Genomic DNA, 14,815 nt, shown 5'->3' on the forward strand with positions numbered 1-14,815 from the left:
GAATTTGAACTCAGAACATAACAGCAGACGAAATACCGCTAAGCATTTTGCCTGGCGTGCTAACGATTCTGCCAGCTCGCCGTCTTCAGGATTCTGAAGTATATTAACATAGCTAAGATAATTAAATAGTCAGAATTTGACTGCAATGTCAATCTCTGAAACAATGGCCTGAGCAATGAAAGAATACAAAATTTTGAATGAAAGAATTGCATAAAAACATTTTTTTTTAAATAGTACTTACATGTGCATTGCGCATTCCAGCAATTTCTGCAGAATTTTTAATAGCCTTTTTTAAAGAAATTGGAGTTATGCTAGATATCACATTTTCCTGAAATAATCAAAATAAAATAAGTTTTACCTCCTTATTTAACATACAATACAAACTGAACAACCACATTAATTTCACAAATATATCCGAACAACCCTAGTTAAGGAGAACCTAACAACTATTAGCAAACATTTAGGAACAGATAAATACAGGAGTCAGAAAGAGTATAGAAAAGTAACACCTAAGACATAACTGAATGAAATTAACGATTTCTTAGAATAACCCACTCTTTCATACGATACATATAATATACACATGGAGTACTTCGGAGTTTTCTATTTTGGTAAATATTTCTAGATTATAGTAACAGGAAATGTTCATTTTCCATGCTGGCATGGGTTGGTCAGCTTGACAGGAACTGGCAAAGCCAGGGGCTGCTCAAGGTTCCTTAATCTGTTTTGGCTTGGTTTCTACAGCTAGATGTCCCTACTATTATCAACCACTCTGCAGAGTGGGTGCTTTTTACATAGCATCATCACCAGTGCTTTCTACGTGGCACCAGCACCCACATCAATGCTTGTTATGTAGCATCTTGGTTTTAAGATCACAATTCTGTTGTGGTGGGCAGGTCTTCTTGAGTACAGCAATATACCACATATCTTGGTCCTCTGTCATCTCTTTCGTAAGGCCCAGCATTTTGAAATCAGCCTTCACTATTTCATCCTGGGTCTCCCTCTTCCACAACTTCCCTCCACTGCTCTTGATATTGTATATTCATATCAAAAGCCAAGCTGGTTATTAACAACTGGGCCAAAATGAAACAAAGTCTAGCTTTACAAATTAAGTATTTAGTGGACAACACTATGTGGAAAGCGGTTAGAGGAACTGTTTCTGTTTATGAAAGGTAGACTTGATCTAACACCTTGTTTAACACTACCATATGGCTCTCTAACAGAGTGTATTCTGGTGCAGACATTCAGGTCCAAGCCTGAAGATAACTTCTTCCCACCAGTCTCAAAAAGGGGACAAATAATTTACAGGACATTTTAGAACGGAAAAACTGACTTCAGTGAGAATAATAAATGACAATGAGCACCAAAAAGGGGTACTGTAAAACTAGAATAGAGAAAGCAACAGCTTTAGTACCAATAGGAAAAAAAGGCAATCATAACTAATGTCTTTGATTTTATTCCATGCCAGTGGCACATAAAAGGCACCATTCAAGTGTGATCGTTACCAGCATCGCCTTACTGGCACTTGTGCCTGTGCTAGTAGGGTGCCAAGAGCACCATCCGAGCGTGATCATTGCTAGAGCAGCTAACTGGCTTCCATGCCGTGGTACATAAAAGGGCACCATTCAAGCGTGATTGTTACCTGCGTCACCTTACTGGCTCCTGTGCCATGTGTAAAAAGATTCGAGTGAGGTTGTTGCCAGTACCACCTGACTAGCCCCCTGGTGGCACGTAAAAAGCACCCACTACACTCTCGGAGTGGTTGGCGTTAGGAAGGGCATCCAGCTGTAGAAACTCTGCTAGATCAAAATTGGAGCCTGGTGCAGCCATCTAGTTCGCCAGCCCTCAGTCAAAATCGTCCAACCAATGCTAGCATGGAAAGCAGATGTTAAACGATGATGATGATATATCATGCTGGCATAGGTTGATAAGACTTTTTAAGGCAGGATGCCATAGGAATAGGCTGTACCTATTTTAACATACATACGAGATGTAGTTACAACTAATCTAAATGAAACATGTGACATGTTATAAATAACAAAAATGATAGAGTTTTAAATAGATTAAAAAATTAGTTTAACATGGTTAATTTGAAAGCAGATCAAGTATAATTGAAGAACTTACTTTTTTATATAAAGACACAAGGTTATAAGGACTGTAAGAACTGATCTGGTGATAAGAAAAAAGATGTTAACTTTAAATATTTGGAATAAAAAAATATTTGGAAAACTTCAATGTAAAAGAATTCAAATAAAAGTATATTTTGAACAGAAATACAATGTAAATAATTTAACAGCCCTGACATTGATTTCTCCAGTCTATCAGTCTATAAAAATTATATCAATATCTGTAAACATAACATAACCTCTAGCTTGATCTCCAGGAAGTTGATGGAGTCTATTTTCTGCCCATTTTCAGTGTTTATTGTACCGGTGCAGCTTCTGCAAACACAAGCTAGTTTCCCCGTTAACCTTCCCCTGATATTGCTGCACCTTTTATGTGTCCAAAAGCTTACACTGAGTGTATCTTATGAAGTTTCTACTACACCTTTTTTACATATTGAGCAGAGCCATCTACCTGAAGGGATCTGTGATCTGTCTGCCTTCCTACTTACTAAGACTTTGGTTTTGCTAGGTTAACTTTAAGGCTCTGTGATTCTAGGCCTTGCTTCCATACCTGGAACTTCTCTAGTTCAGGTAGTGATTCAGCTATAAGAGCAAGGCCATCAGCATAGAGGAGCTCCCAGGAGCAGCCTGTCTTGAAAAAATCATTAACATTTTAATATTAAATCAATACAAAAGGTGCATATTTAATATATTCAATATTTGTTTTTTAATTATACCATCTAAGAAAACTTACCCAAACTTTTCCAGTTACATCAGCATCACGTGGGAGATATTTAACAACATCTTCATAAGGATGGATTTTTACTGTGAACCCAGGCTTTTCACCTTTATAAGTTAAATGGTTTCTAATTCCTTGAGTTACTTTCTTTTCGTCTATGAACAAACTAAAAATAAATAAAATTACATAAATTATATCCATAAATATAAATGAATAATTTAAAATGTTAAATACATAACTTACTGCAATATCCTAAATTTGGATTTTTTTTTTTTCCGTTTTATACAGGCTCAAAACCTAAGATTTATTAAGATTATTATGGGGTGTTTATTTTGAGGAATCATTAGTGACATTAGTTTCGAGCTTATTGTAAGTCAATAATATACCAACACACATTACTATTGCTTTTAATGCACATGCTTCCATGCTGGTATATGTAGGGAAGATCTGCAAGACAGCATTCTTCATTATATGATCTTGCATCATAGTGCAGGTGAGTGTACTTGAGGAACACCACCAAGGAATAGATTCATTCAGCAAACCTTATCCCCTTGCATCAATAATTTACATTGTACTAATTTTTTTTATACAGATAGAGAAGAGGCCATATTTTTAAAAAGGAATGAAATATTTTGCAATGTTCCACATTTTTCATAAAGTATTAGCAATATAAAGTAATGAGAGTCAACTGGGAATTAAAATAATAGCTAAACATAATGTTAGTACGTTTATATATTTGTTGTACAAGATTTTTTATATGAAATCGTGTGTTGAAACAGATATTGTTATATTTCAGAATGGTCATTTTGCCAGTTTAGCCAATAAAAACACACGCACTATATATTTGGTGTTATTTTGCTTCAGTGTTATTTATTTTTTATATTAATCTGGCCGAAATAAGATTAAGATTAATCATCATCATCATCATTTAACGTCCGCTTTCCATGCTAGCATGGGTTGGACGGTTCAACTGGGGTCTGGGGAGCCCGAAGGCTGCACCAGGCCAGTCAGATCTGGCAGTGTTTCTACAGCTGGATGCCCTTCCTAACGCCAACCACTCCGAGAGTGTAGTGGGTGATTTTATGTGCCACCGACACAGGTGCCAGACGAGGCTGGCGAACGGCCACGCTTGGATGGTGTTTTTATGTGCCACCGACACAGGTGCCAGACAAGGCTGGCAGACGGCCACGCTTGGATGGTGTTTTTTATGTGCCACCGACACAGGTGCCAGACGAGGCTGGCAGACGGCCACGCTCGGATGGTGTTTTTTATGTGCCACCGACACAGGTGCCAGACAAGGCTGGCGAACGGCCACGATCGGATGGTGTTTGTTACGTGCCCACAGCACGGAGGCCAGTCGATGCGGTACTGGCTACGGCCACGTTCGGATGGTTTTCTCATGTGCCACCGGCACTGGTACCACAAAGATACAAATTCCATTGATGTTCATCTATTTTGATTTGGTTTGATTTTGGTTTGATATTAATATAAAAAATAAATAACACTGAAGCAAAATAACACCAAATATATAGTGCGTGTGTTTTTATTGGCTAAACTGGCAAAATGACCATTCTGAAATATAACAATAAACATAATGTTGTTTCACTAATATCAACATAAAAATATAGTTGTTTAGAAGAAACTTACTGTATTTGCTCCATTTCTACAATGGCATAGGAAAAGAACAAAGGATTGTACTTAATATCACTTCCTCTCATGTTGAACAGATCTAAGAAAAACAGGAAGAGAAAAATATTATTTTAATACTTATATTTGCAAGCTAGCACATGTTGATAGATATGAAAATTTTGAATATGAAAGAAAATGGGGGGGAAATTTAAGCTGTCAACTCCATATCAGCAAGAAGAAAACCGTGGATGGCATATTATTAAAAAAAAAATGTATGTTGGAATTATAAAGCATAACTTTGTAACAACATTCTCACCCACCAAAGAAATGTTACAAAATGTTTCTATGAAGAAATAGTAGAATTATGCAATTTAGAAACAATTCAAAAGGTTTCTGCAATCAAAGTTAATGGAGGTTGAAAATGTACCCTACATATTCAATTTTCTCAGGGTGCAAGTCTGGACAAGACTGAAGAAAAGGTGTTGCCCAGTATCATGCAAATGGCACCCGTGCCAGTGGCATGTAAAAACACCTATTGCACTCTTGGAGTTGTTGGCATTAGGAAGGGCATCCAGTCATAGAAAACCATGCCAAATCAGACTTGAGTCTGGTGCAGCCTTCCAGCATGCTACTAATTTTGTCCAAGAAAAAGGAAAGGATCAATACAAACTGGAACCAGAGCCACCACAGATAAACTCAGAACATAAAATGTCAGCATTCTGTTTATCATTCTAATATTTCTACCATTCCACCAGTGAACAAGTATTTTATTTAATTGACTTCAACAAAATTTGAACACTGAATATAAAAACTATAACAAATACTACCAAATGAAACATTGATAAAATTTTCATCAGCATCACCAACATCTGCTTATGACTGTCCTCTATTACACACAAAATGGTTACAATGTTAGTCCAATTCCTGATATTATTGAACTAAGTTTCTCTTTATCTACCTTTTTTTTTTATCTCCAACTATGTACTGGAGAATGATTTTGGACAGTTGTGATGGGATACATGTCCATACCAGATGAGTTTTCAGTGTTTCACGTATCACATTGGGTGACATTTAATGCCTACCAAACATGCTAGTCTTTAGCTCTGTGTACAAGAGGCTTAGCAACCTCCTAAAGCACTTATCCTTGAACACCTAGATTTTTCATCTCATACCAGCTGTAAATGTCCACATTAGCTCCTTCATACAAATAGAAAAAAAAAGTTAAACATAGATACCATACAACATTTGAAAAGCCAATTTTTCAAGCAACATTTTTAATTATAACAAGACAATATTTGTTACTCACAAGCAATTTCTCCTAATTGTGTGAAGATACAAATTGTAGCTTTTTCCTTTAACATTTTAGAACGTACATATTCAATTTTCTCTGGCCAAGAACAACCTAAAATAATTCAAGAAAAATGAAAACAATTAAAATGAGACACTGATTTCATAATTAGATTTTCTTTTAGATATTTATGACTAATCTTCAAGGCTACAGCTGCAGCCTGGAAGAGGCCTCATGGCAAACCCTGCACCAGATGGCTGGATGTGATTGAGAAAGCTCTCCAAAGACTCGGAGTCACCTTAGAGGATGCAGAGGGGCTGGCACGAGACCACCAGTGATGGACACCACTGGTGGACTTGATCTGGGACTACTAACTTGGAATAACCCCATCAAGCAAGAGCAGAACGCCATGCCAAAGCCAACCTTATAAACAATGAAATAAATCTTAAAACCCCGCATTTACTCAAACTAAATGTTAATTCTGAAGCATGAAGTCCGACATTTGAAAAAGGAGATTATGTGGCTTTCATGCTTTTTTTTTTTTCAATAGTAATAACAATCAGAGTAAATGAATTAAGGAAATGTGAAGGCATCTATAAACTCAGTCCATTAAAAATCATTTCTTGCAATGACTATCATACTTTCTATTAATAATATTAGTTTATCATCTGTTTACTAAGAAAAATTAGTGAAAATAACTTTGAATACGTTAAATCCTCGAGTATAATCCGCATTTTTCCCCCAAAATTTAAAGGTCAAAATCCCTAGTGTGTACTATATACGAGGTTAAAAATGAAAATTATTTTCTAAGCAATGTCCAAGTCTCTATTTGCTGTCCGGCAATGTTTATTCAGACGCATTTTGTGATGTCAGGCGTGAAAATACCTTAAGCTAAGCCTGAAAACAATGAAGTCATAAAAGAATCATTCATAACTTGCAATAAGCAACATTTATTAAATGCTATTACTGTTATTTCTTTATTTTCTAAACCAAGGACGTTATATAGACCTCCTTGACTCAAGTTAGAGGAGTGCGTATTATTCACAAGGTTTAAGTTTTTCAGAGGTACAGCCCCCTAAAAATCCCCTGCGTATTATACTTAAGGGCGGACTGTACTCAAGGATTTACGGTAATAAAGATTTACACTTAGAACTAAAACAGTTAATATACAAGCACATGCATGTACTAGTCATGTAGTTTTAATTATCATTGTAGTCTTTCTTTACTTGATTTAAAGTAAAGAAAGACAGCTTTCTGTCCCCACCCCCATTTACTCTTTTCTAACAAGTTGTAATGCATTTGAGCACTGTATACAATAAGCTCATTATTATTATTATTATTATTATTATTATTAAAGAAAGTATTAAATTCATTGTTTGGTTCTGGTTAGCCTATTCTACTTTAGGTTTATTTGTATATTCTATCTCCAGGTGTAAAGTATCACTTAGCTAGAATGAAATCCAACATATATTTCAAACACTGGTCTTTAAAACATCAGTGTTGAAAACTCAATTTCAATTCAAACCAGAGATATTAGAGCTATAGCACTTAAAAAGAGGAAGATAATCAAATTGTGATATAAACAGAAATATCATTTTTGACATTTTGAATTTTTGACATTTTGACATTTGTCATTTTTGACATTTTGACATTTGTCATTTTTGACATTTTGACATTTGTCATTTTTGACATTTTTGACATTTTGTATAGGTGCCAGCATGACTGTGTGGTAGAGAATCTTGATTCCCAGCCACGTGGTCTGGGGTTCAGTTCCATTGTGTGGCACCTTTCTATTATAGCCCCAGGCCAACCAAAGCCTTGTGAGTGAATTTGGTGGACAGAAACTGAAAGAAGCCTATCATAAGTGCAAACACACACACATGTGTGCATACAAAGTGCATGTGCGCATTTGTGTGTACATCTGGTTGTAAGTGAGTATCACTATCATACGAGTAATGATGTTCATTTCTAGTCTTCTCTGAAGAAAATGTCTACCTTGGAAATGAGTGTTGGCAACAGGAAAGGTATCCAACCATGAAAAATCTCCCTCAACAAATTCCAATCAACACATGTAAGCATAGAAAAGTCAACTTTAAATGATGATGATGACATCCAATTGGAGATGTTTGCTGAGCAGCATATTGTCACAATCTTTTGTATGTATATAGTCACAATCCTTTGTCATTGTATGTGAGGTTTAGCATCTTGGGACCTGATCTTGTTACTATGTCTTACTCTGCCAACAGGTATTTTCTACGGTCTAGCTGAAGGAGCCTTTATGTGATTTAGCAACTTGCTAGAAATAGCAGTCAAGTTCTCTAGTACCACTCTTTGTCTTAAAAAGGAAACAGATATTCAATAATGTGCTTGTAGGAAAAAGTGTCTAAAAAAACTAGCTTCACAATTGGAATGCCTTTAATCATAGAGCTGTTCAATCAAAGCAAAAGAGGAGTTAAACAGCAACTGCCAACACATTTCCACTTCCACTTAGCACTTCCTTCCAGTTTCTTTAATTTAACTAACTAAATGTTCACACAAGTAGCTTACATCACAAGAATGTGATGTAACAGCCATTAACCCATTAACATTCAAACCTGTCACATCAGTCAAAATATTCTACCTGTTTTATGTTTAAACTGACCAGATCTGGCTTCTCACTTATATTACAATATTATTCTAAAAATAAACACACACACATCTCTGAACTTTCAAAACTAGAAGATAATGATTGACTAATTCAAATCAATGTGGAAAAAATAACTATTACACTTGACAGAGTAATCTGAATGATAAATGATTATAAGCGCTTTAAAAAGTTAATAGGCTCTAGAAAAACAAATCTGTAAAAAGAAATGTATTCAAATGTAAAATATATTATGATGATGATGATATATACACACACACACACACACAGATATATAATTCACTGTGTGTGTGTTTCCTCTATGCACGGCCAAATTGCTGGATCAATCTGTACCAAATCTGGCATAAAGGTTTTTCATTACACGGGGAAGATTAAGCTAAGTGAGGCTATAACCCATGGCCTATGCCAGTGGGTGTAACCAGCCCACTTATGAGTACCCCTCATTCATTAGACAATAAACTTTGCTTGCGAAAGATCTGTTGAGGCAAGTAAAATCAAAATCGCTGACAAGGCCGATGACAGTACCGCCTGATTGGCACTTGTGCCAGTGGAGTGCTAAAAGCACCATCCGAGTGTAATCGTTGTTCCCGTGCCAGTGGCACGTAAAAAGCACCATTCGAGCGTGATCATTGCCAGGGCCGCTGATTGGCTCCCATGTTGGTGGCATGTAAAAAGCACCATTCAAGCATGATCGTTGCCTTACTAGCACATGTGCCAGTGGCATGTGAAAAGCAACATTCGATTGTGGTCGTTGCCAGTGCCGCCAGACTGGCTCCCGTGCAGGTAGCACATAAAAAACACCTTTTGAGCGTGGTCATTGCCAGAACCGCCTGACTGGCCCTTGTGCCGGTGGCACGTAAAAGCACCCACTACACTCTCGGAGTGGTTGGCGTTTGGAAGGGCATCCAGCTGTAGAAACTTTGCCAGATCAGATTGGGGGCTGGTGCAGCCTTCGGGCTTGCCAGTCAGTCAAACCGTCCGACCCATGCCAGCAGGGAAAGCAGATGTTAAACAATAATGATGATGATGATGATGATGATATATATAAAATAAATATAAAGGAATGTTACCAGTCAAATCCTCTGGCAGTACAAGAAGGGGATTGTTTGGTATTGCTGGACGGTCCTCCCATATTTCATCAATCAAATTCTTGTTAACAGGTAACAAATTTAAATTGAAGCCATGCAGTTCAGTATGTAAACGGTCCCATTCAACTGTCATGAAAAATAAATTGATATACAAAAGATAAAATTCTTCTTTTATTAAATTCTGTTCAAATGAAAAGAGAAGTTAAACAAAATGGACTTCTAGATCTTATTGAGATAACCACCATGTAGTCTTTTTAGGTATCTGCACAACCAAAGGAAAACAAGTGTTATCAAAACTTATTTGTGGTAGTCACTATTATAATTATCACAGAGTTTGTAAATACAAACAACAAGGCCATATGTGTTGTGTCCATTTCTATAACAACATATAATCTTAATAACAATAAAGATAAACAAATACAAAAAATAATTGCAAATTTTCAAAATCCTTTATAATAGTCTATTGTCAATTAATAATCCCTTAACCTTTATCTTAAACAGAAGTGGATTATTAGACTAGTTCAATAGTTGTTCTTGTAGGTTTTCTCCACATTTGTGACCTTGAAATGATTTATTATCAGGTTCAAAAAGGCCTCAGTTATTTTTACAAGTAAAAGAAATTGTATGGCAAACTAGTTTCTACTTGCATTTCAAACCAAGTGAGAGAGTTGGTTAAAAGATTACACTCTTACACTATAATGCTTACAACACCTCTTAGTATTAATAGTAGTAACTATTAATACTTGGAGAGTGTTAATAGTAGTAAGTATAAATACCAAAAAAAAAAAAAAGAAATAATAACTTACCAGCTGATATAAGGCAAGGATCAGTACCAACATTTCCACCAGATGGTATTTCCTACAAACAAATCAAAGGAATGTTTATGACATTTCAAATATTGACCAATTGGATGTATTCAAAAATTGAATAGTAGCCCCAGCATAGCCACAGTCTAATGACTGAAACAAGTAAAAGATATCTAACAAAAATGTATGGTCACCTCAAAATTAGTTCAAAACTTTCATAAAAGCCAAATATTTTCAGGTAAACAGAATCTTGTCCAAATTTTCAGTAACTAATTTTCCTCATTCCTAAGTGAAAGAGCTTCCAATTTTAATATCAACATTAGTATACAGTTAAAGAAGCTTTCACAAATCTCATTGATATATATTCAAAAGTCCGTAAGCAGAGAAGGACATTCCCCTTCCCCCAAAATATTCTTATAAATTGTTTGCTATTGCTTATAAAAATAGCTAATCAAAAGTAGGAAAGGAATCGAAAATATACCCTAGTAATCAAAAACTTCATTCCACAAGCCAGATTAATTTCTTGATACAGGACAGATATTGAGAAAAAAAATTGCAATAGTAACAAAGACGATAAAAGAGTCACTGCACCTCCAGTTAAGTAAAAAAATCACTGAATGACAGTAAAGGCTGTAAATACTCGACTGTATTGCAGAGTATTGGGGAGGGAAACAAAGAAGCCATAGAAAGGAGAGCGAGGAATATTGAAAGAAATTCTCAGAAACAAGAAATGAGATTATTTTTAAAATATCAATCAAGGGAAGTAACTATAACCATAATATTAGTTTCACTAGAACTTGTGCCGTACTAGAAAATTCTCTCCCCTACATGTATACCCCATTGACTTAAATCAACTACAAGCACCAAATGGTGAAATTGGTGCCAATATGAAAATAGTGAGCCAAGCAACACACTCAAACACATAAAGTGTATGTATGTGCGTGTTATCCCCTGCACGTGTAAGAGAGACTAAAAGGGTTGGTGTCAGGAAGGGCAAATAGTACAAATATGAAGAGTTCAAATGAGAAAACATGCAACAACCTAGTGAGACTACTCTACAACTCATCAACAACTTAGTTTACTGACCAGTTTCCCCTATCACCATTCATTCACATCTTTATACCAACAGTTATAAATCATAATTTTGAATCTTTATACATTACTGTGCTTCTTGATCAACTTGATTAAAATGCAAAATCTTATAACCATGTCTTTTCTGATTTAGGTAAGCTAGTATGTGACTGCTAATGTTCAAATCATCTTCTAGCTTACACAATTATCTACAAGCTGGACAAAGTCATAACTAGTTAACCAGCAACAGGCATAGTTCACTTTCATAAAGATCCAATCTGCATTTATAAAATACATAGGTTAAAATTCCACAAGGTTCTCATAGTCATATTTATATACTCACCTATGTCTCATTGACACATTAATAAAATGGCTATATTAAATATCTATTCGATTAAATTAAACTTAACATACCTTTACAAGCCACTCAGATTTACTTGGGGTATCAGGAATACCTGCAAAGAAAGATATTCTTCATATATAACAATGAAAATGAATGACTGTTGAATTTTAAATCAAAACTTTCCTTTAAACAGGAACAAAGCTGGAAATTCATAGAAAAAAAATAGAAAAATTATCACATTTATTACTTTCTAAATGCATTAAGTATATATATATATATATATATATATATATATATATATATATATATATATATCTATATATCACGTGATCAACCAGACCATCAGATGCTGTTACACATCGCTGGTCACAATGCGTTCGCATTGTTTTAGCCTTCGAATGATGCCACCCCGCTGGCTAAGCGAGCAGGCCAATATATATATATATATATATATATATATATATATATACATAATCTAGATATATCTATCATTTGAGATAATAAAATTATTCACATTAATGTAATTTTTTTTTTTTCTTTTTATAGTTCTCTCCATAACAGTAAGGAAAAGGCAAAATATTAAAAAAACTGAATGGCTGATTGAACTCTTGTTGTCTTACTACAAATGCCTTTTTCTCATGCTAAAATTTTTCTTCCTTCAGTGGAATAACACAACAATAACGTCCATGGCTTTGAAATTAAGGCTATAAATACACCAACTTCATCTTAAAACTAAATGCAAATCACAAACTCTGAAATATGAACACCAATCAATATTTTGATTTCTCAATAACAGAAACAAAAACAGCAGATAAATCAAACCAGCCAACAACCAAATTTCACGTTTACCTAAAGCTTCAAAGAGCTTAATATTTAATCCTAGTACAGCAAGTTAATGAACAACTTATTAATTTTAAAGAGATCGTCACTTAGCGGTTCGGCAAAAGAGACCGATAGAATAAGTACTCATCATCATCATCATCGTTTAACGTCCGTTTTCCGCGCTAGCACAGGTTGGACGGTTCGACCGGGGTCTGGGAAGCCAGGGGCTGCTCCAGGCTCCAGTCTGATCTGGCAGAGTTTCTACGGCTGGATGCCCTTCCTAACGCTAACCACTCCGCGAATGTAGTGGGTGCTTTTTACGTGCCACCTGGGCTTACAAAATAATATGTCCCGGGGTCGAGTTGCTCGACTAAAGGCGGTGCTCCAGCATGGCCGCAGTCAAATGACTGAAACAAGTAAAAGAAAAAATTGAAAGAGAAATGTGCTCTCCAGCCATACATTACATTAATTCACCTACCACCCCATCCTGTACCAAACCACATCTCATCATACTTATGCTTCTCTCTCCCCACCCACTCCTGCAACACAACACCATTTTGTCATCTCTCTCGTCCTTCCTCTGCAAACTATATCATTGCTATCCTGCTACCCTCCTATATACCCATGTCCACCACTCACTGCATTCACTTTCTACTATCCTTTCCCACCACTGTTCTTTTACACTCTCGTGAACTCCCTAATCACTTGCCCTGTCCAATCCTCTGCACCACTCTGCTTACATTCACCTCCTTCTCCATTGAAGGTAGAGTCTGCCACATCTTCACCATTTTTCTCTCTTTCTCTCTCTCTCTGACTGGGGGTAACCAATGTATCTCCTCTACAGCAAGACACCCATCTTTCTTAAATCCTTAAATCCTTAAAAATGTTTCAGCCCGAAAGCTGTGGCCATGTTAAAAATGTTTCAGCCCGAAGGCTGTGGCCATTTCTCTCTATAATAGTTTAACCTCTCAGCACCTGGTACAAAACCAGCTCCCTCAATAAAACTTCCTCTCTCAGTCGAAAGGGGTCATTGTTTTGCAAGTATTTGGTGACTTCACTGCTGCTGATGTCATAAAAATCACTCGATACACTTTGAATAGCAGTTCACATTAGAAAGAGCATCCAGTCAGAGAAACCATATCAAAGCAAGAGCTTGGCACAGTTCTCTGGCTTTCCAGCTCCTATCAAACCATCTAACCCATGCCAACATTAGATGGTGATGACAATCAGGTGACCTCAGCTATTTGAAAGTAAATTGTATTGATGAGAAACACAACATACAGATGTCCATATAAGACAACATGACAATAAGGTTGACAAGTCTTAGATTTTAGCATACGAAACACCAAATACAATTTGTGCTCTGTACTATCATTCACTTTTATTTCTGCTACTACCAAATAAAATGGAGCAAGGAATGTTGAGTATCTCATACAAGGACTGAAGATTTCTCCATTTTTTATATTTAGATAAGTAGATCAAAGACATATAGTGTACTGGGTTATCCCATAAATGTGGTCTTTTTATTCTTTTATTTTTCAAGATTAAGATAAAGTTCTTTTTTAATCTAAGACATACTTTCCCTTTTCTACAATGCTCTTCCATCTATCTGGTAGACTTGCAAAGACCCTCTTCTAAAATTCACTTGTCCATAATGAAAATACTCCTCCAGTACTGTTCTGACCATATCTACAAAATTCATATTCTTTCCATCCAAATGATTTTGAAGACTGCAGAATAAATGATAATCAAATGGGGCAATGCCCAGCGATTATGGTGGTTGGGCATCATTTCCCATTCAAACAGCTCCAGCCTTTGGAATGTCATTCTTGATGTATGTGGCCAAGCATTAACCTGATGGAAGAACACTTTTCATCTTGAAACCAAAGATGGTCATTTTTCTTCTAGTGCTGACTTGAATAACTGGTTGAATGACCAAATCCAAGTTTCTCTGTTTGTTTCTCATCAATTATGATGGGATGGATTTTGTTCCACTAGGGTTTGCAAGACATCCTCATCAAGCTCTACAGATCTTCCAGGACGAGACTGATCTAGGCTGTAGTTTTCAACTTGGAAATTCTGGAACCACCGCTGACACTCCAGTGTATTCTCATTCTGACATCCATAACAGAATAACTGATGTCTTGAGATAAAAAAAATTACACAGATGCAAAATTAAGATGTTGGATTACCGATTATAGTCATGAGGTCAACCATTGTGCTGTACCCTAAGAAATAATTGTTTGTTTCGAATTTACCTAATATCCTTTCTACTATAGG

At 36.0% G+C, this 14,815-nt stretch overlaps 1 protein-coding gene across 8 annotated transcripts in view; it reads right to left on the bottom strand.

Moving 5' to 3' along the window:
- Window positions 1–14,815, bottom strand: part of LOC115231780 (xaa-Pro aminopeptidase 1) — a 77,784-nt gene that overhangs the window by 14,035 nt on the left and 48,934 nt on the right. For all 8 annotated transcript variants that reach the window (XM_029801734.2, XM_036500498.1, XM_029801730.2 and 5 more), the window contains exons 5-12: window positions 11,785–11,825; window positions 10,300–10,351; window positions 9,476–9,619; window positions 5,780–5,875; window positions 4,492–4,573; window positions 2,860–3,010; window positions 2,125–2,169; window positions 242–328 (exon numbers count right to left, since the gene is read on the bottom strand). In XM_029801734.2, coding sequence (XP_029657594.1) covers window positions 242–328; window positions 2,125–2,169; window positions 2,860–3,010; window positions 4,492–4,573; window positions 5,780–5,875; window positions 9,476–9,619; window positions 10,300–10,351; window positions 11,785–11,825 — 698 coding nt within the window. The remainder of the gene's footprint in view (window positions 1–241; window positions 329–2,124; window positions 2,170–2,859; window positions 3,011–4,491; window positions 4,574–5,779; window positions 5,876–9,475; window positions 9,620–10,299; window positions 10,352–11,784; window positions 11,826–14,815) is intronic.

The sequence above is a fragment of the Octopus sinensis genome, linkage group LG2, assembly GCF_006345805.1.
Source record: "Octopus sinensis linkage group LG2, ASM634580v1, whole genome shotgun sequence".
Classification (NCBI taxonomy): domain Eukaryota; kingdom Metazoa; phylum Mollusca; class Cephalopoda; order Octopoda; family Octopodidae; genus Octopus; species Octopus sinensis.